General features: G+C 35.6%; 1 protein-coding gene across 1 annotated transcript in view; it reads left to right on the top strand.

Moving 5' to 3' along the window:
* acoxl (acyl-CoA oxidase-like) overlaps positions 1-24294 on the top strand; it is a 31637-nt gene extending 7343 nt beyond the window's left edge. Inside the window, exons 11-17 of the mRNA XM_042769511.1 lie at positions 2630-2746; positions 6971-7124; positions 8691-8780; positions 13367-13476; positions 16006-16117; positions 21571-21658; positions 24238-24294. Of these exons, the coding sequence (XP_042625445.1) occupies positions 2630-2746; positions 6971-7124; positions 8691-8780; positions 13367-13476; positions 16006-16117; positions 21571-21658; positions 24238-24275 (709 nt within the window). The 3' untranslated portion in view covers positions 24276-24294. The remainder of the gene's footprint in view (positions 1-2629; positions 2747-6970; positions 7125-8690; positions 8781-13366; positions 13477-16005; positions 16118-21570; positions 21659-24237) is intronic.
* The last annotated feature ends 785 nt before the right edge of the window (positions 24295-25079 follow it).

The raw sequence follows: 25079 nt of genomic DNA, 5'->3' as shown, positions 1-25079 counted from the left end.
TCTAGCTCTTCTCAGTTTGTGGAGGAAGTAGAGACGCTGCTGTGCTTTCTTGGCCAAGGCTGCAGTGTTTTCAGTCCAGGAGAGGTCCTCTGTGATGTGCACACCCAGGAACTTGTTGGTTGTTGCTCTCGATAGAGACTGACTGACCGTTGATGGTCAGAGATGTTGAGTGTGCGCTCCTCCTGAAGTCAACAACAATCTCCTTCATCTTCTCCACGTTCAGAGAGAGATTGTTGTCACTGCACCACCCAGCCAGGTGGTTCACCTCGCTCCTGTAGTTTGTCTCATCTCTGTTGCTAATGAGACCCACCACAGTCATGTCATCCGCAAACTTAATGAAGAGGTTGGAGTTGTGTGACGGTGTGCAGTCGTGGGTCTGCAGAGTGAAGAGGAGGGGGCTCAGCACAAATCCTTGGGGGGCCCCAGTGTTCAGTGTGATGGTTGTGTTGCTGCCGACCCGTACTACCTGAGGTCTTCCAGTCAGAAAGTCTTACAGCCAGTTGCACAGCGAAGTCTTGAGCCCCAGCTGGACCAGTTTGTGGATGAGCTGTTGAGGGATGATTGTGTCAAATGCTGAACTGAAGTCTATAAACAGCATTCTGACGTATGAGTATTTTTTCTCTAGATGTGTAAGTGCTGAGTAGTTTTAGTCATTTTTATTAGTTTTCATTGTTGTATATTTTTATATAGCTTTAATAGATTTTTATTTCAGTTTTAGTCATTTTAAATCTTTTTATAAAGCTTTGATTTATATGTATTTCACTTTTAGTTTTAGTCATTTTTATATAGATTTATTTTATTTTTATGTAAATTTTAGTCATTTATATGTTTATTTTAATATTTTTAGAAAGCTTCAATTTATTGTTTATTTAAAAATTTTCAGTTAGTTTAGTTTTAGTCATTTTTGTACTTCAACTTCAACTCATTTTACATGGTTGCCAAGGTTGCTAATTTTCCTGTAAATTTTTTAAGTGTAAGTTTTTCATGTAATTTTTTTTTTTGATTATTGAAAATGATTTATAATGGTTTCAGTTGTCGTTAAAAATTACTGTACTGTCCAACAGCCAAGTAGCATTTAGTTAATGCAGCCTTTCTAAAATCTTACCAACAGTCAATAATAGTGATTTAATGCCAGAAAATCTTAATATAATCTAAAAGTTAATAAGTTAATGATTCTTGTACAGGATGTCCAGGAGGAAGTATATGGGAAATAGAATGGGTTGTGAATGCTGTATTATGTTGACTTTAACGGTGTAGCTAACAGTGCATTTCACTTTTTAAAATGAGTCAGGAGTGTCATCTGTTTAGTGTGTTTAGTGTTATTTGTTCAGATGACAGAAGACACTATATGCGTTTGATATGACTTATGGTTGTTCAGGTGATGTAGGTGTCTCGTTTGTATTATGTGAATGTAGGTGTGCGCTCTATATGTTCCACTAAAGAATATCGAAGTTCAGAATAGTTCATAGATCTGTGTTCCGACGAAAAAGAGGTTTATTTCTACAGAAACTGACTGTAAGGGATGTAAAACATCCCAAAAGGACTCTCAGATAAAAACAGTCCTTTCTCATGAAGGTTGTCATGTTGAAATCACATGAACAGCTGTATGTAACTCGTTTTATCTCAGTAGCAACTCTACTGAAGTCACTGAAGTTGTGCATCTATTTGTTCATGCTAACAAATAGCAGTATTTCATATTTTTATATTTTCTTATGTTTTCATTTTTGGTTTTAGTAATTTTGTTGTGCTTTTGTCATTTTATTAGGTTTTTCTAATTATTGCATATTAGCTTTTATTTAGTCATTTTTATTACATTTAGTTTTTTTTATTTATATAGTTTTATAAAGATTTAATTAATTATTTATTTTATTTTTAGTCATTTTAGACATTTGTATCCTTTTTTAATATTTTATATAGCTTTAATTTATTTTTTTATTTCAGTTTCAATTTTACTTTTGGATATTTGGTTGCAGAATAAATAACAATAGGTGACAAACTCTGCAACATCGACACTTATTGAACTGAACTGAATCAACATTGAGCTAAATAATGACACTGTTGTCTTCTGCTTATAGTCCAATTATTAATAATTTAATGAACTTTGCACCATTAGTGAACTAAATTGAATCAACACTGAAGACACTCAACTTTAGATGAGGCATGTTACAATAGGATTTCTGTGTGGGCTTCTCACCTTTAAAACCACACATATGCGTGCACACACACACACATGCTCCCATCTCGTCTGCTCTGTGGGGAAGCCACCTGCAGATGTTAGATGTAGAGATACAGTTTGTGGTAGTTCAAGAGTCACAGGTGTACAAAGCTCGACTTTAGTACAGCAGAAAGACACAAACACTTACAGACTCAAGACCAAACGTCCACCACAATAAGTCTTCCTCCGCACACACTAATGCATGCACTGCGGTTAGAAAAGAGGGTTACCTGGAAGGTTATTGGTTTATTTCTCCGGTTTGTCGACATCCAGGTGTGTTGTGGGACGTCTGACCCTTTGGTGTGACCCTGCTGTGTCTGTTTGGGTTTGTATGTGATTATCTGACAATGACAGAGGTTTCTGAGTGTGCAGTGACATTTTGAATGAGTTTCAACATCTAAATGTTCTTTGCAGTCGCAGACAGTTTGGTCCGAAGGATCAGGATGAGGTGAAGATCATCGAGCACCAAACACAGTACCTGAGACTGATGCCACACCTGGCTGCTGCCCTCGCGCTCATCTTCACCACCAGGTAAATCCACTTTCTGTTCATGGTCACATCCCATTGAATAGGGTCTTTTTATATGTAAAGACAAGACACTACAGGCAAAAACATTGTTTTCATGCGCTGGTCAGTTTTGAGATTTTTGGCTATTTGGGTTGTCATTATGTGTTGTTTCAGACTAGTGGAAAGAAAACATAAAAAATACACTTTTAAGTGTTTATTTTTATTGCACTTTATCTATTTGCATCTGTAGATTTTAGTTATATAATGCATCTCTTTAAACCGGTAGTTCACCCAAAAATGAAAATATATTAAGATAATGAGGGTGTGAGTACAAGAACACAAATTAAAATATTTTTGATGCAATCCGAGAGCTTTCTGACCCGGCATAGAAAGCATGGAACTAACACATTAAATGCCCAGAAAGATCATTAAAATGTCCATGTGGCATCAGAGGTTCAGCCGAGAAGAATTGTTGAATAAAGTCGTTATTTTTTGTTTTCACTGTGCACAAAAAGTATTCTAGTAGGTAGTAGATTCATAACATTACGGTTGAACCACTGACGGACTATTTTAACATTGTCCTTACTATCTTTCTGGCCCTTTAACATGTCATTTGAGTTGCTGTCTATGCAAGGTCAGAAAGCTCTCGGATTTCATCAAAAATATCTTAATTTGTGTTCCGAAGATGAACACTGAAGAAGGTCTTACGGGTTTGGAACAACATGAGGGTGAGTGATTAATGACAGAATTTTCACTTTTGGATGAACAATCCCTTTAATGGCCAGTTTTTCTAGTTTTTTTCTCCACTTCATCAGCACATACATGGATATATATACACAAACCTGATTCCAAAAAAGTTGGGACACTGTACAAATTGTGAGTAAAAAAGGAATGGAATAATTTACAAATCTCATAAACTTATATTTTATTCACAATAGAATATAGATAACATATCAAATGTTTAAAGTGAGACATTTTGAAATGTCATGCCAAATATTGGCTCATTTTGGATTTCATGAGAGCTACACATTCCAAAAAAGTTGGGACAGGTAGCAATAAGAGGCCGGAAAAGTTAAATGTACATATAAGGAACAGCTGGAGGACCAATTTGCAACTTATTAGGTCAATTGGCAACATGATTGGGTATAAAAAGAGCCTCTCAGAGTGGCAGTGTCTCTCAGAAGTCAAGATGGGCAGAGGATCACCAATTCCCCCAATGCTGCGGCGAAAAAATAGTGGCGAGCAATATCAGAAAGGAGTTTCTCAGAGAAAAAATTGCAAAGAGTTTGAAGTTATCATCATCTACAGCGCATAATATCATCCAAAGATTCAGAGAATCTGGAACAATCTCTGTGCGTAAGGGTCAAGGCCAGAAAAGCATACCGGATGCCCGTGATCTTCGGGCCCTTAGACGACACTGCATCACATCCAGGAATGCTACTGTAATGGAAATCACAACAATGGGCTCAGGAATACTTCCAGAAAAACATTATCGATGAACACAATCCACCGTGCCATTCGCTGTTGCCGGCTAAAACTCTATAGGTCAAAAAAGAAGCCATATCTTAACATGATCCAGAAGCGCAGGCGTTTTCTCTGGGCCAAGGCTCATTTAAAATGGACTGTGGCAAAGTGGAAAAAACTGTTCTGTGGTCAGACGAATTACAATTTGAAAGTTTCTTTTTGGAAAACTGGGACGCCATGTCATCCGGACTAAAGAGGACAAGGACAACCCAAGTTGTTATCAGCGCTCAGTTCAGAAGCCTGCATCTCTGATGGTATGGGGTTGCATGATTGCGTGTGGTATGGGCAGCTTACACATCTGGAAGGCACCATCAATGCTGAAAGGTATATCCAAGTTCTAGAACAACATATGCTCCCATCCAGACGTCGTCTCTTTCAGGGAAGACCTTGCATTTTCCAACATGACAATGCCAGACCACATACTGCATCAATTACAACATCATGGGCTGTGTAGAAGAAGGATCCTGGTACTTATATTGCCAGCCTGCAGTCAAGATCTTTCACCCATAGAAAACATTTGGGACATCATAAAGAGGAAGATGCGACAAAGAAGACCTAAGACAGTTGAGCAACTAGAAGCCTGTATTAGACAAGAATGGGACAACAATCCTATTCCTAAACTTGAGCAACTTGGTCTCCTCAGTCCCCAGACGTTTGCAGACTGTTATAAAAAGAAGAGGGGATGCCACACAGTGGTAAACATGGCCTTATCCCAAGTTTTTTGAGATGTGTTGATGCCATGAAATTTATAATCAACTTATTTTTCCCTTAAAATGATAAATCAGTTTAAACATTTGTTATATCTATGTTGTATTCTGAATAAAATATTGAAATTTGAAACTTCCACATCATTGCATTCTGTTTTTATTCACAATTTGTACAGTGTCCCCCAACTTTTTTGGAATCGGGTTTGTGTATATATATATATATATATATATATATATATATATATTTATATATATATATATATGTATGTATGTATATGTAATAATAATAATGTATATATATATATTTTTTTTTTTCTTCTACTTTTTTGGATGTTGAAAATATATTCTGATTTATGGACCAATAAAAATAGATATCCAAAATCCCCAATGTATAAGCAAAGCTTTGACTCTAATAAGCTTTGAAAACAACCATTTTGAATCTGGTTTTATCCAGTATTCTATTCTTTAATTTTATGCAAATTAGTGCATATTTAATTAGAGTATGCCTCAGTTGCATATTTTAACATAATATCTCAGAAAACTTATAAATCGTTTTTTTCTTTTCTTTTTTTTTTTGCAATTCTTAATGTATTCAATCAACTGGGGACGTGTGTTGAGTTCTTTTAGTTATTAGTGAGTTATTAGAAGTATGGCGAAAACTATTAGTAACTATTAGTATTCCTGGGGTTAATTTAGCAGATGCTTTTGCATATGAAAAAAGACACAAGGTGTTTAATTTGATTTTAAAAAGCCAAAAATGTTAGCAGTGCTGTTGTGTTCAATTTTTTTTACTGAAGCTAAAAAAAACAAAATAAATTTACATACATGCATTTGCCAGATGCTTTTATCCTAAGTGACTTACAATGCATTCAAGGTATCCAGTTCATGCATTCCCTGGGAATCGAACCTGTGACCTTGGTGTTGTTAGCGTCATGCCGTACTGTTCGAGCTACAGGAATGCTGCAAAATAAAAAAATAAAATAAAACATAAAATTAATAGATTCTTTTGATTGAATCAAATGTTATTCTATGTTGCAAAAATACATTTTAGTTTACCCTGTGATCAAACATAATTCCATAATTATCAGCATTGCAAATCTAGGAAAGTTTTCATATTTCAAGTGTTTCTAATACAATGACCGAGGAAGTGAATATTTGACATCTTTTGACTTCTGATTTCTGTAATCAATCCCTCTAGATTTGTTCCCTATTTTGGAAAGTCATGGAAATGCTATCATGGATTTTTTTTCTTTTGCTTTTGGAGCAAATGAGAATACAAAAATTATATCTGATGTCATCTCCCATTCACTGCTGTAGAAGTTTACTGACTATGACGACTTCCTCTTCTGACAACCCCAGAAATGTGAAAAGGGTCCATTGTATTTTTAATTTGCAAAAAAAAAAATACAAAATTATACATTTTAATTGTGAAATAAACAGTTTAAAAAAGCACATACAAACACTGTAAGTCTTTTTAAGCCATACAATAGCTTTGGATGAGCAAGCATTTTTGCTTATTTTTTATAAATGGTCAAAGTTTTACATTACATTACATTTATATTGTCCTTTAAGGACACAAAGTAGCAGCACAAAGAGCATTTTTATTGCTCTCCACTGGAGGTCTCTGTGTTTGTGTAATTCAGGTCAGTGGCACATTCTGAGAAATACCACAGGAGGAGAATCAAAGGATAAGAGGAGTTCAGATGCCCCCTTCTGAGAAACCACTGACGATTTCATCATTATTTATCTGACACATTTGCGCTTTATTGGAACGTCAAAGAGAATGAATGTTTGTTGTCAAATATTAAGTCTGTTTTGTACAAAACAGAAAGTCTGAAAGACTATTTAGATTTTTTTGGGCAACATTCCTGTAGCTCAAACACTACAGCATGATGCTAGCAACACCAAGGTCATATATATATTTATACAAAGTAACAATCCTTTATTAGGTTAGGGTTTGATGTGTTTGTATTGTATGTGCATTGTCCGTACTGTATGTTCCTGTGTTTGCTCTCAGATACGCTGCAGGTTTGATGGATGATGCTTTGTGTCAGGGTCAGGACCTTCAAAGCAATCGAGCTCTGCAAGCTCTCGTCGCAGGACTCAAAGCCTACAGCACATGGGAGAACGTTGCATGTTTGCAAGACTGCCGTGAGTGTACTGGCGGCATGGTGAGTGCGCGTGCATCTTTGCACTTAAACACACATATGTCAAATACAAACATCCTGAACTGTCAAAAAATAACATGCATTGATGTTTTTGTGGACAGTGTTGGCACTGACATGTTTTACATACTATAATCTAATACAATTCTAACTGGGATTTGGCTGCTTCTTCTTTTTCTTCTTCTTCTATATGATTTTTTTTTTCATATTAAAGACAAAAAGTGACAAAAATGATCAACAGCTTGAAATGTTTTCATATAAATTATTGTTTGTTAAAATTATAAATGTAAATATCAGTGGTGTAATCTTATTAATAGGCTGTGCTTTTTGTTGGTTTATAGTGAGTGTGGTGTGAACAGCATGTGTATGTTTAAAATGCGTGAAACCACAGGGCTGATGTACATTTTTACTTTCACACATCTGACATTAAATATTTTTGATCTCACACAAAACAAAACACATTCTAAGAAAATAGCTTGTGTTAAGATATCTTTTAAATAAACAACTCTCTCATGTATTATCACACACAAACAAGTATTATTATTACTGTAGCTCAAGCCCCAAACTTTAAAATTTTTTACCTTGCAGCTGATTATTGACCAGTTGGAGCTGTAAGCAACCACCTAACAACACTCTAGCAACCATATGTTAATGTGCTAGAAATGGCTCTGAACACATTAGAAACCATGTACCAACATCCTGCCAATCATTCTAGCATCACTGCGGCGAGTTTTGCACATCTCACATTTTCTTTATTCCCATCAACTTAATTAGCAGGGGCGAAAATACCACCAAAATTAATTCAAATTCAATATATAGGCGAAAAAAGGCCTCGGCATGAGAACTTGTTTAACGTGTGATATAGTCAAGCAATATCACATGAACAAGAGTGCCGTTTTTCCCAAATATTAACATGACTGATATTGAGTTTACTGTACATAACAGTTTAATAAACAAGATTGTATTGTCTGTTTTTGCTCTACTTCACCAACGTTAATAGCTCTAAACAAAATCAATTGATGCAAGTGGGCAAATATTGGAGAAATGAATTGGTCACAACAAAACATGTAATTTCTATTCAATTTTATGCTGTGTGAGTTTGAGTCGGTACATTGAAAGTGGTCAGATAAAGTGTTTAACAGTGTAAACTTTGTTCCAATAATTATATCAAATTTTAAGTGGGTGATTTTTTTTTTTTAAAGGAATAGTTGACATGAAAATTTGCTGAAAATGTACACATCCTCAGGCCATCCAAGATGTTGATGAGTTTGTTTCTTCATGGGAAGAGACTGGAGTGGATTATTGTGATGTTTTTAATAGCTGTTTGGAGTCTCATTCTGACGGCACCCATTCACTCCAGAGGATCCATTGGTAAGCAAGTGATGTAATGCTTAATTTCTCTAAATCTGATGAAGAAACAAACTCCTCTGCATGTTACATTTTCAGCAAATCTTCATTTTTGGGTAAACTATTCCTTTCAGCGATCTCCATATACAGTATGTATGGCAAATGTGTATTTTGATTTGCTTTATTTCGCTTTTAAATAGAAACTGTGATTGATTTTCCTTCCAGGGCTATATGATGGAAAACCGTATACCGTCTCTGAAGTGTGACTCCGACGTCTTTGTCACATTTGAGGGCGACAACATGGTCATGCTTCAGGTATTCATAAATACTTCTTTAGCTAGATGACACCACACAACAAATGCACACGAAAAACTGGCCAGCAAGTATTGAGAGGGAAGAATGCTTGGTCACAAGGGTCATGTTTATTAGCCTCTTTTTCCTTAAGGTTGTTATTTGTTTTCCTACTTATTTTAGAGCTATTCCCTTAATATAGACCAATATCACATTCAAATACCCACGTTCAGACAAACAAGACAGTGTAAACAGAAAACACAGAGATATCTACACGATGACCGCTTGGAGGGGAAACTAGACAAGCGGCAATTCTTTTAAAAATATAAACCGTGTCTCACAAACTAAATTGAATTAAGTGGATTATGAAGGCATTAGCATAAAGGGGGTCATTTTGATGCAATTGCACACAATTTAATCAGCATTAATGTGTCTCTAGCATAGGGGCTGGTTATTAGAGGACTGCTGTGATTCATTTTGTGCTGGTACTGATTTGCTCCACATCGATTCGGCATGTAAGACGACACACATGCACACATAACATGCATAGAGACTCAAACACAACGTCTGCATTCACAGCTTGCCGAAGCCTAAAGACATGTATTTTCTGCTGAAATTAGATTATGCCCTTCAGTACCAAAATAAAGTCATGCAGTTGAATCCTTGGAAACAGACCGATGGTGTGGTCAACACTAGAGGATCTAAACCATTGAGAAGGACAATATTCACAATTGCAGTTGAGAATTTTAGTATTAATTATCATTTCTTAAACATGTACATTTGTCCCGCTGGTTCGGAATACTGGAGAGAATTTTTTAATATCATGAAATATTACAATTACAAAATATCTGTCTAAATTCGGTATTGTAACATTTAATGGTGCGATCAGAATTTAAACTCTTTAAGAAATGCTGTCTGTGCAGATTAATATTTTCAGTTTTTTTTCTAAAACTTGAGCTTAGTAAATGAGTTTTTGCATTATTGTAGTTTATATTTGTGTGCATATACTGTACACTGCTGTTCAAAAGTTTGGGGTTGATTAAGATTTTTTTTTAAATGTTTTTGAAAGATCTCTTTATGCTTATCAGGGCTGCATTTATTTGATCAAAAATACAGTAAAAAATGTGAAATGTTATTACAATTTAAAATATCACTCTTCTGTTTGAATATATTTTTAAATGTAATTTATTCCTGTGATGTAAAGCTGAATTTTCTTCAGCGTCACATGATCCTTCAGAAATCATTCTAATATGCTGATTTGCTGCTCAAGAAACATTTCTGATTGTTATCAATATTGAAAACAGTTTCATATTTTTGAGGAAACATAGATTTTTTTTCAGGATCATTTGATGAATAGAAAGTTCAAAAGAACATTATTTATTTGAAATAGAAATATTTTGTAGCATTATAAACGTCTTTAGTGTCACTTTTGATCAATTTAATGTACCCTTGATGAATAAAAGCATTTCTTTCACAATTTTTTTTTCTTCTGAAAATTCATCATCATGAATCACCCTCACGTGCTACAAAAAAGGGCAAAAAAGTTCCATAAACTAGTTCATATGACTCATGTGCTACTGAGTAAAACTGAAGTCATTCAGGATTTACAGAATCTTCCCTTCTGCGCTCAAATCTCAGTTATGTTTGTACACACTAAATTTGATGTCAGTGAAGTTAAAGGTTATTGGTTCTCACGTCTCATGACATTCTGCTGAAATCACTTTGCTGAGTTCCAGAAGGTTTGAAACAACATTAGGGTGAGTAAATGGATGACTTTTGACTTGAACCACTCCTTTCCAACGTCTATAAAAAAAGTCTCATGACATTCTAAAACTCTATAAAAAAAAGAAAAACAGCCAGTAACAGCTGTTGTTTAGGAATAAAAGTGCCTAATATGTGTTGCCAAGTTTCTGATCATCCAGTAGCCATCACTCATGTGTAAAAGTGGGCGTCATTCAAAAATTTAGATTAGTTTGTTTCTTCCACAGATCTGGAGAAATGTAGCATTGCATCACTTGCTCATCAATGGATCCTCTGCAGTGAATGGGTGCCGTCAGAATGAGAGTCCAAACAGCTGATAAAAACATCACAATATTAAAACATCACAATACTCCACAAGTATTGTCTTGTGAAGTGAAGTGCTTTGTTTTTTTTATAGTGAAGTGAATAGTTGTGTTTTTTTGAATTGAGTCGTTGGTTCTGTCCAAAGTTACTGTAAGTCCATAATTGATAATAGCTTCCTCCAGTGAAAAAGTCCATCACCTGTTGTCTCTCACATAAAAATCACACACATATTTGTTTAGAGCTGTTTCCATTTGTAAGTGGTCTTTGATCTGTGCTGATTTCTCTCATGATTTAGACAAAACTACTTTTTTACTGGAGAGAGCAATATTATGGATAGAGGACTCGTATTGTAGCTGGAAGCAACGGTTTAATGTTAAAAATGTCTTGATGATAGATTTGTTTCTTATAAACACACAGCTTTTCACTTCTTTAGACACTGACTGATGGACTGGAGTGGTGTGGATTACTTGTGGATTATTGTGATGTTTTTATCAGCTGTTAGGACTCTCATTCTGACGGCACCCATTCACAGCAGAGGATCCATTGCTGAGACACTGATGCAATGCTACATTTCTCCAAATCTGTTGCCCTGAAGAAACAAACTCATCTACATCTTGGACGACAGATTTTGATTTTGGGTGAACTCCTTCTGGCTTGCGTGTCTGGAGTTCTGAACACTACAGTAGTTTTTCATAGTACACCAAACTATTTTTATGTCACAAATCAAATAAACATCTCATGATATTATCTCTTTGAATCATAGAGAACATATAACTAAATGTAAAATGTGTAGTTTTTCATTTTACTATTAATTTTTTTTATCGTAAAGCTGCAGTTTTGCTGTTTTAAAGCATACTTCAACAAGTTTGCTATATTTGTGTGGGCTCTTATTTGGTGATTTGGTTTAGGGTTTAGATTATGCAGTGGGTAATGTTGTGTTGTGTGATGTTAGAGGGTGCTGGGATTGTGGGACCAAACATTAAACTAAAGTCACAAGAACTGTGAGAGGCTCCGCCAGCTGCTTTACTTCTCTTCCTCATTCCCGTTCTCAGATTGGTTTTTGGGGACTTTTTTGTAGGACATCAGTCTAATGAACTTATTAAGAGATTTTAGCATCACCTGTCATGAGGGAAATTAGCATTTAGCTCCAAATTTCATACACATGACCAGCACACTGTTGGCTGCACCCTGAAAGAGTGTGTCCAGTTCAGTTACATTGAGAAGATTGTCTTACAGTATGCAGTTGTACATAGTAGGGCACAATGTGTCATTTACTCTCGTAAAGTAGACAAAGAGATTTTATGGTTATTGTACTGCTGGGTTTCCACAATGTGTAATTTACTCTCTGTGAAGTAAACAAAAGTTTTGTACAAAATTTCAGTTAATAAAATAAAATAAAATTCCTTAAATGGTACAACAACGTTTTCATTGAATAAATATGAGCGCTGCCAGGTTGTTTTTATATAAATGTATCTCTAAAGGGAAACAACTGCCTTGAGAAAAGTATCAATGGCATTTTAATTTCATCATACTTGTAATGCCTGATAAAGTATGAGCGCAATGCTGCTTTGCATACAGCCGTTACTGGGGAAACCGCTATATTTCTGCTGCTCCAAAAGTGACAACTACTTGAAGAGAATACATTTGCATTTTCAATCAGCCCGTCTGCATATTTTGTTCAGATCAATGCGAAAATCAACACATATTTTTAAGCAGTGAACTGTAAATCATGTTTTTAACAGTCATTTTATGGTTTAATATGTTACCATAGACAGACAGTGCCCTAACCCGCTCATACAGTGTTACATTTATTTGTGCAGGTCTTAAAAATGTTCTTAAAAAGCCTTAAATTTGATTTTCAAAATCCTGCAGATACCCCGAATCAGGAAGTGTTCAGTAGTTGTACAGCTCTAGCAAAAAAGCTATTTTTCAGCATGTAGTATAAGAGTAAATAATTCTGTATCTTCTACCAGAGGGGAGGATATCAAAAGAGGTGTGTGTGCAGGGCGAGTGGGATTTTGGACAAATAAATATCCTCAACTGATGGTAACTGTATACCAATGATATTTTGTGCCATTTTCATAACATGTTTCAGAGTGCTTATTTTCAGAGCGCCTCTCTTGTGCCTCTACCGTGTCAGGATGTGATGCAATATTTTAGTACACTCATTGCACACCAATAAAAGTTCAAAAGAAGTTTCTGAGGCAATCTTAGTTTCTTTAATCTTCTTAGAAAATAGACACATTGATGTGCTTTTCCAATGACAGTGGAGGTGTGTGTAGTCCAAGAAAAACCCTCTGTAATGTTCAACCCCAAGAATTTAAAACCGGGGACTCTCTCTACAGCCACTCCAATTAAAAGGGGACTCTTTAAAAATCTCTTTTGGATCTCTTTTGTCTTCTTGGTGTTAACGATGAGACTATTGTTGGAGCTCCAGGCTGTCACATTTTGTACTTTGTTCCTGTATGCATACTCATCATTGTTCATGATCAAGCCTATGACTGTTGTATCATCTACAAACACCTGAGTGTTGTGTTGTTTTGCAGGTGGTGGTACGGGAGCTGCTGACCCAGTACACCAAACTGATGGGGAACAACTTGGTTATGGGACTGATTAGAAACTGGACCAGCTCAGTGTCAGACAGCCTTAGAACCAGGTAAGAGGATAGATAGATAGATGGTAGGGGTGCTCTGATAATCGCCGATAATCGCTTTGGGAAGTTTGCATCATCACTAAAGTTTATAATTTGCATTTCTTTTTAAGTCTTGCTTGTGTTTAACCATTCAGCACTTGTGCACTCTCGGTGCTCTCGTGCACGCTCAAAGCGCGCACACATAAGGCCACCTCACATACAGCTCAGCAAACCAGGCTTATGCTCTGTGTAAGCTAATGTGCAGCAGTTGCCACATTGTAAAAACTGCAAGATCAAACATTAGGTGAGATAATTATATATTTTTGAAAAGATGTCTAAAACACCGTTCAAAAAAAAAAAAACAAGAGTCACCTAAAAGTGAACTGAATGAATGTCTGTAAAAATCCTGACTGAAGCATCACTGAAAAAAGGCTTCAAAAAGATCACTATCGGAGATCTTATCAGCAGATACTGCTTCCTGTGATCAATATTGGAAATATTTCTGTTTTAAACCATGAAGGCTGATATTAAGCAACGTGTAAACTTTGCTCAAGAGTTATGCCAGTGAACATTTTAACCATAGTTAATTATACAAAGTGAAAGTAAAAAAAAGTACAAACTAACAGCGCTTTCGGCATCTGACGCTGCATTAACGGCGCATATTCTTTCAGAGATAACAATAGACAAATCTACTTCAACATATGCTGATTTATGCTTGAATTATTCCTAAATACTATCTTGTGGCCCATACATAGTCAAGGGAAAAAAGAGAGAGAGAAATGTATTTTGAGTTAAACAGGTTGTTTTTAAAAAAGTCGGTGCTTGAAATAAAGCTGCTCTTAATTTTCATTGATGACTGCAGTGTTAATAATTTTAATTACAGGCCTATAATTCATTGTAAAAAGAAATAATAGACCTGTTTTAAAATATCTTTTTAAAAACATTTTTAATGAGGAGTAAGCCAATAGCCTAATCTTTTATTATCCTCACAGCGTGTCAGTTATGCGGTGATGCGCTATGAAATTATTGTGGGACAAAGTATTATTATTAGTAACCTATAGACCCCTTAAAAGTTTGTAAACATTGCAACGTCTCCGGGTGGGCGGGGCTTAGCTGGAGGCGAAAAGAGGCGCGGACGCAATGTAGACAAGCGTAAACTAGCACGTTTTAGGAGGGATTTATTAAACATGGATGCAGAAGAAGGTTCGGAACTGTCCGAATATGTACAGTCACTGACTCTGCGGGACCGTGACAAAAAAAAATAATAATAAAAAAGTGGGAGTTAGCATACATTTATAAATTAATTCAGTTGATCAATCAGTTCACTGACCAAACTGGTTATCTGACCAAAATATAATGACAAGTGGATAACATTACAGTAGCCTAATTTATTTATTTATTTATTTTTAGCTAAGCCTGGTGTAGTTCTTGTATCTTGTTCTCATTGGAAACATTTTAACCAGGTTTTGGATATTTCCTAGACAACATATGAATTACTTTCGGGTGGTTTGGGGAATTTTGTCAAGGCTTATTGTCTAATGTAACCTATCGCTGGGCTAACTATGATTAGCAATGTGGATTATTTTAAGAGACCATTCAAAGGATGGCACACACATCTATCGCTGTATGTTTGTTTAACATTTAAGCTAGCTAGTGCGCTGAAGGTTGGCGGCTTTTCACCTATAAAACATAAACTTGCTGATTTGTACTAGATAAAACCAACACACCAGTACATATGCATAGATTATTTTACCTAATATGAAGTGTGCACAGCAAACACGAGCATTATTTATGATCGTCTCTGTCTAGTCTGTACGCCGTATTGCATTCAACCACAATTGTCTTCTTGATTTCTGTGAAGGAATGTCGGCCGGGATCCGGTGAAATTTTAGTTTTGAACCAAAAGTGCTGTTCCTTCTATTCTGGCAGCCAAAAACACAACAAGACGACACTTTAAAGTCAAAACCTCAAACTTTTAGCGCGCCTGCTATGAGTTCTTCCTTATGTTTTGCCTCCAGCTAGAGCGGTGACGTCACAGTGACGTAGGCGATTAAGGGGTCTATAGATAGATAGATAGATAGACATGGATGGATGGATAGATAGATGTCCACATCTTTAATGATGTTCTGAGCTCAATCATGACATTTTGGGCATAATGATCTTCATTAGATGGCTGTTGGCTTCTCTGTGTAAGATCAGCTTCTATAATCCAGCCTCTACAACTCCACATTCCAGAAAAGCCACACACACACACACACTGTTCAGCCCTGAGAAACCTGTCTACCATCGCTTGTGTTTACTCTCACAATTAGGTCACCAATTTAGCAATTTTGCCTAAGAGGAAAATTTGATAGGTGTAATTTTTTTTTTGCGTGCTGTTATTCATAATATTTTAAAATATGAGATATTTTTTTTTGTCTCTTATTGTGTGGTCTATATAATATGATTTTTTTTTTGTATATGTGTTTTTGTTATTGCAGTGATTTTATACAGTATCTCTTTGTTTGACTGAGTTAATCTGTATTGCTTTTGGCTGTTTCCTTGTTTATCTAGCTTTCTTGGCTTCAGCGTGGACAAAGTAGGAGACCTAATGTTCCTGCTGAAAGCAGTGAGCTACAGGGAAAGGGTGTTACAGCGCAGTCTGGCAAGTCGACTTTACACTAAGGTCAGTTGTTCTCACTGAAAACAAACAGAGTTTCCTCTCTGTGTGTTTTACTGCTGCTTATTTAAGGCAGAGCAAGTGACAAGAGATCCATGGCAAGTGTGAGTAGCTGTGAAATGCTTTGATTGAATATTTATGGCGGTAAAGTTTAAAACATTTAAAAAAAAATTTTTTTTGATTTAATATTCTAAGAAATCCAGTTTTCTTGTTGTGATTATAATGTTATTTAAAGGTGAGAAAAGACTTTTTTTAAAACATTCATGTAGAAATGCCATCATAAGGATAAAATTATAACAACATCCCACAAATGTTACTTTAGGAACAATATATTTATATAACTTTAAAAAAAAAAGAGAGATCCAAGGGCGCAGAATTTAGTAGGGACGCTAGGGACATGTCTCTATCAATATCCAGCGTCTGCTAATTGTCCCTAGTGATAATTTTGATCAAACAGTTTAATTTATGTGTATGTAACCAATGTTGTTGTATTTTGGACACATCTGAAATAGGTCATATCATTGATATTACCTGAGAATTTCAAGAAATGTGCTAGAAAACTGCACAGGTTTAATAGATATGTGTGGAGTAAGAACTGATAAGAGAGCAGAAGTGTTTCAGACATACGAGCACAGTTCAGCTGAATGATAAAGTTTACTCTCTTTAACTTTACGTTGTTCTGCAGTTTTGTTCATCTGCTGCTCTCATTTGCTCTCTTTTCATTGACTATCACTCTATAGACTAATATAATCAGATGCAACAATCGGTCCCACTTTATATGAAGTGGTCTTAACTACTATGTACTCACATTAAAAAATGAGTACAATGTACTTATTGTGTTCATATTGTATTGCAAAACACATTTGCTGCCATTGAGGTGGGATACGAGTAAGGTTAGGGACAGGTTTAGTGGTATGGGTAGGTTTAAGGGTGGGTTAAGGTGTAAGGGATGAGTCAACAGTGTAATTATAAAAATTCATTACAGATGTAATTACATGCAGGTATTTTTAAAAATATCAGTACAATGTAAAACCATGTACAGCAGGTACACAATAAGTGCATTGTACCAAATGATTAATTTAAATGTAAGTACATAGTAGTTGAGGCCACATAATATAAAGTGAGACCCAACAATCAATTTCTCTAATATTTATTACAATACATACTGATAAACTGAACAATCACTTCAGTGGTGTGAGAGACTGGATGATTTCTATTGAACTGTCACTGAACTGCAGTGCTCAGACTTTTTCAAATAGAATCAATTAAGCTACAAACTCGATCATAATGCTCAATGTAACATCTAACATGTATTTTGAGTGTTAGCAGTAGTGAGCAACTAGTTAGCAGTAAACCTGTTACTCTATGATTAGTCCACTGAAGGCGAGTAGTAGATGAACCTAAGTGCAGTTTATTAACAATGTGAAATCTAAGCAATAAACAAATACTTGACTTGACTTGAAACAAACTTGTCTTGGCATGGCATGAACAGACTTGACCATGAACAGAAACACAACTCACCAACAGCAGGTTACAACATCAATACACAACAAGAGACAATGGCAACAAGAGGGCTACTTATAGTTAACACTAAGGGTCACATGACAAGAATCAACCAAGCTAACAGAACTGAGAACCACATGACAGGACAATAACCAATGAGGAACAGGACAACCAATCACAACATGACACATAAACCAAAGAACCAATCAGAACATTACACAGACAAGGATATCACATGACAAAACAAGGACCATGACTAAACTCCAAAATAAAAGACATGAAAACATGAACATGAAACAAACCCCACATTACAGTTACCTCTCCGTAATATGTTTGCAGATTTGTGTTAAATATTATCTTTGGAATGGAAAAAATATATATTTTATTCAACATCAAACTTTTTTCTCTTATTTTAGTTAATGTCATAAAACTAGTCAGCTGAGCCAGTAGTAGTGCTGACAGTGTCATGTAAACATGGCTGAAGACGTGAAAAAAAGCAGAGGAACAAGCAAACCGATTCAATTGAGTCAGTCACTTACGCTGGAACCATTCCGATTGATTCAAACTCTTGACGTCGATCATTCAGTTCAAGCGATTCACTAGCAAAAAAACCCCCCAAAAACATCAAAAGATCCATTTGTTTTAGAATTTTGACATCGCTTGTAATGATTTTAAAAAGCATGTAGCCTACAGTGATGGGTGAAACAAAGCTTTTGAAAGTGAATGTGACGCGTGGCCAAGTATGGTGACCCATACTCGGAATTTGCGCTCTGCATTAATCCAATCCAAGTGCACACACACAGCAGTGAGTAGTGAACAAACACACACACACACACACACACACACACACACCGTGAACACACACCCGGAGCAGTGGCCAGCCAATGCTGTGGCGCTCAGGGAGCAGTTTGGGGTTCAGTGCCTTGCTCAAGGGTCTCACATTTCTGAATTAGTGCAAATTGAACTAGTTGTCGCATTATTTGCAACAGCTTGCATTTTTGTTTTATTACGAGTTTTCAGCAAAAAACGCTAACCTGAGTTAGACGAGACATATCAAACAGTCCTTACAGGATTTGCGATCTTGCATTTACAAGAATCACACTGAACCAGTTGCTGCATTATTTGCAACAGTTTGCATTTTTGTAAAAAATGTTAACCTCAGGGGGAAAATCTATATTAGCAATATCCATAACTCTGAGCACAAACAAATTGATCATTACGTGTTCAACTGTCCTATTGCAGTAAATTGCATTTGTTAAATGAGCAGCAAAGGACTGGCCGTACAGAGCACTGGGACTTCAAAAGGAAAGGAAAGTTGTGATTTGTCAGAAATAAAATTGATTTCAGTAATTAAGAAAAACAAATAGAAAAAAACAACTAAACTACTCTTACTGTAATAGGTTGTTTGCACATGACTTTCATTGCGAAATGCAGCTCAGGAGGGGATTTTTCTATATAGGAATTGCTAGCAGAAACTCAAAGAGGCTATGTTTTGCATTGTTTATGGATGCGGTCAAACCAAGTGAAAACCATAATGAGCTTTTATCATGTACTTTTTCTTTGTTGCTCATAGGGAAAAGGCAAGTAAACCAAAACTAACCAACCTAAAAAAGTGAAATCTATACGTTTTTCCAAAGTCATACATCACTTGTGGCTGATTTTCAAGGGTGTAGAAATGAGTCGTGGTGAATGTTCCCTATCATGAATATATCAAATCCAGCAACAACTATCCAGCAAACATCCAGCCCTTGCCAAGGACCTAATCAGCATGTTAATCAGATGTCATCTCCCCAAAATGTTTTTCAAAAACAAGATTATCCTTTTACTATGCTGTTCACTTTCATTTTATAGTTCTCTTGTTATATGCAAGAACATCTGAGACTATCCCTGATAAAAACAAATGTTAAATGATTCCCTTTGAAAATGGGAAGATTTTGTGATTTCTGTCTTCTGAATTAGTGCAAATGAACTATTGTCCCCATTATTTGCAACAGCTTGCATTTTGTGTGTTATTACGAGTTTTCAGCAAAAAAACGCTAACCTGAGTTAGACAAGACATATCAAACGTCCTTACAGGATTTGGCGATCTTGCATTTACAAGAATCACACTGAAACCAGTTGCTGCATTATTTGCAACAGTTTGCATTTTTTGTAAAAAATTGTTAACCTCAGGGGGGAAAATCTATATTAGCAATATCCATAACTCTGAGCACAAACAAATTGACATTACGTGTTCAACTGTCCTATTGCAGTAAATTGTCATTTGTTAAATGAGCAGCAAAGGACTGGCCGTACAGAGCACTGGGACTTCAAAAGGAAAGGAAAGTTGTGATTTGTCAGAAATAAAATTGATTTCAGTAATTAAGAAAAACAAAATAAAAAAACAACTAACTACTCTTACTGTAATAGGTTGTTTGCACATGACGTCATTGTGAAATGCAGCTGGATGGCAGGAGGGGATTTTTCTATATAGGAATTGCTAGCAGAAACTCAAAGAGGCTATGTTTTGCATTGTTTATGGATGCTCAAATCGGTCAAACCGAGTGAAAACCACAATGAGCTTTTATCGTGTACGACAATTTGTTGTTCCTAAGAGGGGAAAAGGCAAGAAACCAACAACAACAAAAACAAAAATGCAGGAAAAAGTGGCTTATAAACCTGCGTCTGCAGTCAGGAGGACCCCAGTCGGATAATGCTTGTGTGTGCAAATGGTTAATATAAGATATAATAATATATTAAGATATTAATAAAGAAATATATAAATAGATACAGGGCTGCCAACTTTTATGCATTCAGCGTGAGACAGTCAGAATTCACTCAATGCTAAATGTCACATGTAGACACAATGTAAATAAGATATTTGTGCAGTTTAGAGAGCTTCATTGATTATAACGGAACACTGTGAGTGCCAGCTTTTCAGTGATTATATGGATGCGCTATTTGCTCGCTTTCTAGACTATAATCAATTCAGAATTTGGATAAAAGTTTTGTTTTAAATGCTGCTAACAGGACCAACGGCTACATACAGTTTTGCCTATATTTGCTGGATTTTTTGAGTATTGTCATTTATGAATTTGTATTATATTTTTCATTCACTTTCAGAATAGTTTTTTTGCAATCTGGGTTAGTTCAGGTAAGCAATTGCTTAGCCTAAATCCACCAAGTCAATAGCGATAGTTAATAACGTAAGGTCAACGTATGTTATGATTTTCTGTTTATACCTTTCTCTTACAGTGTCTAGATCAGTATAGCACGGACATCCATTCTGTTTTTCACTTCCTGCCCTCCATCTGAATTTCGTGGGTCATCAGAATCACGTGTTTGCAAACAAGCTATTATATGGTATAAATACATAATGATTATTGGTGGGGTTTTACTGCAAATCAACACACAAATCAGTTAAGAATTTTTGAGAAAAGTTGCAACAAATTTAGTCATTTAAAAAATAAATGAATAATCGAAATTCTAAGAGAGTTTTTCTCTTTTTAGGGAAGTGTTCAAATACTTAATACACAGTAAAAAAAAAAAAAGAAAGAAGAAAAATTTACACTTTATTTTAAGGTGTCCTTGTTACGGTGTAATTATACATATAAGTACTGAGCAATATTAATTGGTAATGTACTTACTATATGGTTAGAGTTAGGATTTGGGTTTGGCTTAGGGTTACTTACATGTAATTATGCATAATTCATTTTTATTATAATAGTTAGTACATGCAACGTGTAACAAAGACACCTTAAAAGAAAGTGTGAAATAATTATTTTTCACTCTGCCTAATACGCAGTGGTCATGTTGGTTTGCTAGTCGGCTGCAGAGGTGGGACATTCTCATTCTAGAGACCATTTGATTGGACAAAAACCTGTGATGCAACATGAGTCGTCAATATTTTTGTTCTGTTTTCCTGAAACTGTAAATTGTAACAAATTGTATTCAATGCTATTTATTCCCTTGAACAGGTGGAGAAAAACAAAGATGAGTTCTTCATGGCCTGGAACGCTTGTTTACATCACGTGACCACTTTGGCTATGGCACACATACACAGAGGTGAGAGAAAGCAGACATTTATCTACATTATATATAGTCCATGTGTTGCACGAATGTCAGCAGATGTTCTTTCTACATCCAAATTCTCACAAAAGACTTAAATTATAGCAAAGGGGTCCAAAAGGTCACCCTGAAGGATGCCGGGATGCCGTATGCACAATGATACCAGAAAGTATTTGGACACTGAAGCAACACATTAAAAGAAACCTCTGAAAGTCACTGAATTACTTAACAAAATAACAAACCACAAAAAAGTGTGACAATTTTCATGGAAAGTATTTCACAAAAAGATCAGATGGTTGAAAATCATTGCAAAAAAAGGGCTTAGAAATGGGAAGTTAGTTCTGAGAAAAACTGGCACAGCATTTGATTGTAAATGACACTGGCTTTGAAATTGTGACTCGGGTGCTCAAATATGTTTTTGTAAAATTTGCCAGATGGTTTTATCAACTGCAGACAAATAAAATCTCAAATTAAATTTGTAATTACACTTCAGATGACAAAACAACTATTCTTAATGAGCATTTTTGTCTGAATTTCCAGTGGAAAAATCATAAAAATCCTTAGTTAAATTTAAGTTACAGATTGGAGCAACAATTACTGTTTAGTGATTTCACTGTATTTATTTATTAAATAATTCCAATAATAATTCCAATTCCAATAATAATAAAATAGTTAAATGAACATATAATCAAAATAAAATCAGTAAATTGAAATAAAGTCTAATTTTTTTTTTTTTTTTATAATAATTAAAATAAATTTATAAGACAGCAAGCAAAGAAACATTTTTAACCTTGATAATTGTATAGTCTTAATATCTTGAGCAGTGTTTTTGAGGTAAAATGTAAGGGTTTTGAAATATTTGTCCATGAAAATATGTCAAAAGACTAATTTAAAGACATCTGTTGCAGTGAGGATGTTGCTGCAACTAATCCCTAAAAGCTAATTTTCCTTTTTTTACAATTAAATGTATCCTAAACTCAATCAAACGCAGTGTATTAGTAGTGCATTTGTGTGAGGTCTAGAGTAAGTGATTCATGTGCCCGTGTAGACTATAAACTCACCACACGTTTTTGATCATTAAAGACACTGTTTAACTTCCCTTTGACTTTCTGATTCACTCTTACACTCAGTAAGCAACAGAAAGGCGCTGTGCATCTCTCAGCCTCTGATGTTCTAGAGTATTTCCACATGCTCAGTGTGTGTGTGTGCATGGGTTTGTGTGTCAAGATATATTTTCCTCCCCTGATAGCAAATTTCCATTCTCTCACCCTCCTCCCACACACTTACACACACACACACACAGATCATGCGCTAATTTTCTCTTGAGATGGTGCTGATAACATTGAGATGAGGGGCTTTTATTCACACTTTACACAAGTGTTCCAGTTTGGGCTTTCATTTATAATATTAATACTGACTTAACACGCCTGATTGTAACACATAGTAGCGATCACAGATCACAGAATATTTATGACATTTTTCAGTGCCTCAAATTAGTCATAAAGAGAGAGTCACAGGCACTGTAAGGAGATGCAAGTAGCCATCTCTGTAAATTCAAGCACTTTTGTCCATTCAAAGCATGGCATAAACTCTGCCATAATATGACAAACAGTTGTTTTAAATCAAACAAAGACACATTAAAAGGCTCCTATCATGAGAAATAAAATTTTCTTTCATCTTTTGAGATAAAAGGGCTTGATGCACTATGAAAATATACTGTAACTTTCGGAAATTTGTGCAGTTATAAATGATGAATGATCAGATGAATAAGCATTTACTCTCAATAATGTGACTGTAGGAAAGTTCTCTGAACTTTAGCTAGTGTTCTGGCAACGTTCTATTAAAGTTATGAACCAATGTTCTTTTAGTAATGTTAACAGAACATTCGTTTGAAGTTATCTGGTCTTTAATAATATTCTCAAAACGTTAGCACAAAAAACATCAACAACTTCGTTTTGACATTTGTCTAACATTTTTAAAAATGTTACTACTTGTTTCAAAATGTAACCTTCGAAAGTAACATTCCCAGAATGTTTGCAGAATGATAACATGGAATGTTGGGAAAATGTTTTTGGAACATTCCAAAAGAATGTTTTTGTAACTTAATTTGAACGTTAGAAAAACGCTCTTAGAACATATTTTTGTTAGCCTGAAAGTTCTACCTTTCAGTTAAATAGATACATCACATTTTTGGTAGTTTGCTTACTCTAGAATGCAAATTGACTAACTGAATGCAAAATATGATGATTTGAATGATAAATACATTTCTGTTTTATATTGTTTTTGGTCTTTCTTCTTTCAAGCTGAAATAAATATTGCCAAGATAGAAAACATCTGCACGGGGGTGAAGCAGATTTTGGTACATCAAAGCACTGCTTCTCATTTCAAATGTGAAAAGAGTGTTTCTTAAAGACAAAGTGTCTCATTTTATTTTAAGGGTCAGGGAGAAGGTGAAAAATAGTAATTTTACTGTTTTTGATACAAATAACTTGGACCTAAGGGAAAAAATGTGTAATGCAACTCCCCCTTCTAATTTCACTATAATGCAGTTAATTTCTCTAATTGTATTTCTGCAGTGACCTTGGAGCAGTTTGCTCTCGCCGTACGAGAATGAGATTTCAATGTGGAAGGTGACTGTGCCTTGCTCACCAAGGTATGTTTGTGGTTCTGTCTGTTTTGTCTGTTTGTTGATGACACTCTTTTTGTCTTTTGACTCATCAGCCGGTTCCAATGGAAAGTTCTCAGAAACAACAACAACAGCCTCGTGCCCACTCAAAAAACAATAAACTGAGCTTCTCAGCGGCGCAGGGAGATTTCAGAGGATTCCACTCTTAACCACGTGTTTGGAAAAAGCAGGCTGCAAAACTGAGAAAAGGGGCTAAATTAGTGTAAAGGGCCAGCATAATAAAACAAGCAAGCACTTTTACATTTTACAAAAAAAGAGTGGTGCTTTCCATGCAAAAGTCATCACCACAATAATTTGGTGTTCTGGGTTTTTGCTTACAGACCCCAGTCTTTTGACTTGGGCCAGAAAGCAACCACCCAGAATACTTTACAACCATTCAAAATACTCTAACAGCTAGGGCTGCCTGCCTAATAGTCAACTAAATGTTAGTTGATGAGAAGAGGCTTAGTTAACCAAAAATGTATTAGTTGGTTAGTCTCAGAAAAAAAAACTGTCAGCATTAACAGCTAGTAATTACAGTAGATATGGCATGAAATCCAAATATTCGCCTATCATTCATCGTCCTCAAATATGGCTTATCATTTGCATGTAGCAGCAACTTAACATGGCTGCTCGATCTAATGATAACCTAGATAAATGTGTGCTATTCAGTGCGTATCCAAGTGTTTGTGTGGAGTGTGGGAGCTGTTAGCGTGCTTGTGCATGACATGGCGGTGCCAGAGTGATCACTGT

The sequence above is a fragment of the Cyprinus carpio genome, chromosome A13, assembly GCF_018340385.1.
Source record: "Cyprinus carpio isolate SPL01 chromosome A13, ASM1834038v1, whole genome shotgun sequence".
NCBI classification, from domain to species: Eukaryota; Metazoa; Chordata; class Actinopteri; order Cypriniformes; family Cyprinidae; genus Cyprinus; species Cyprinus carpio.
This window is presented reverse-complemented; position numbering and strand designations above follow the sequence as displayed.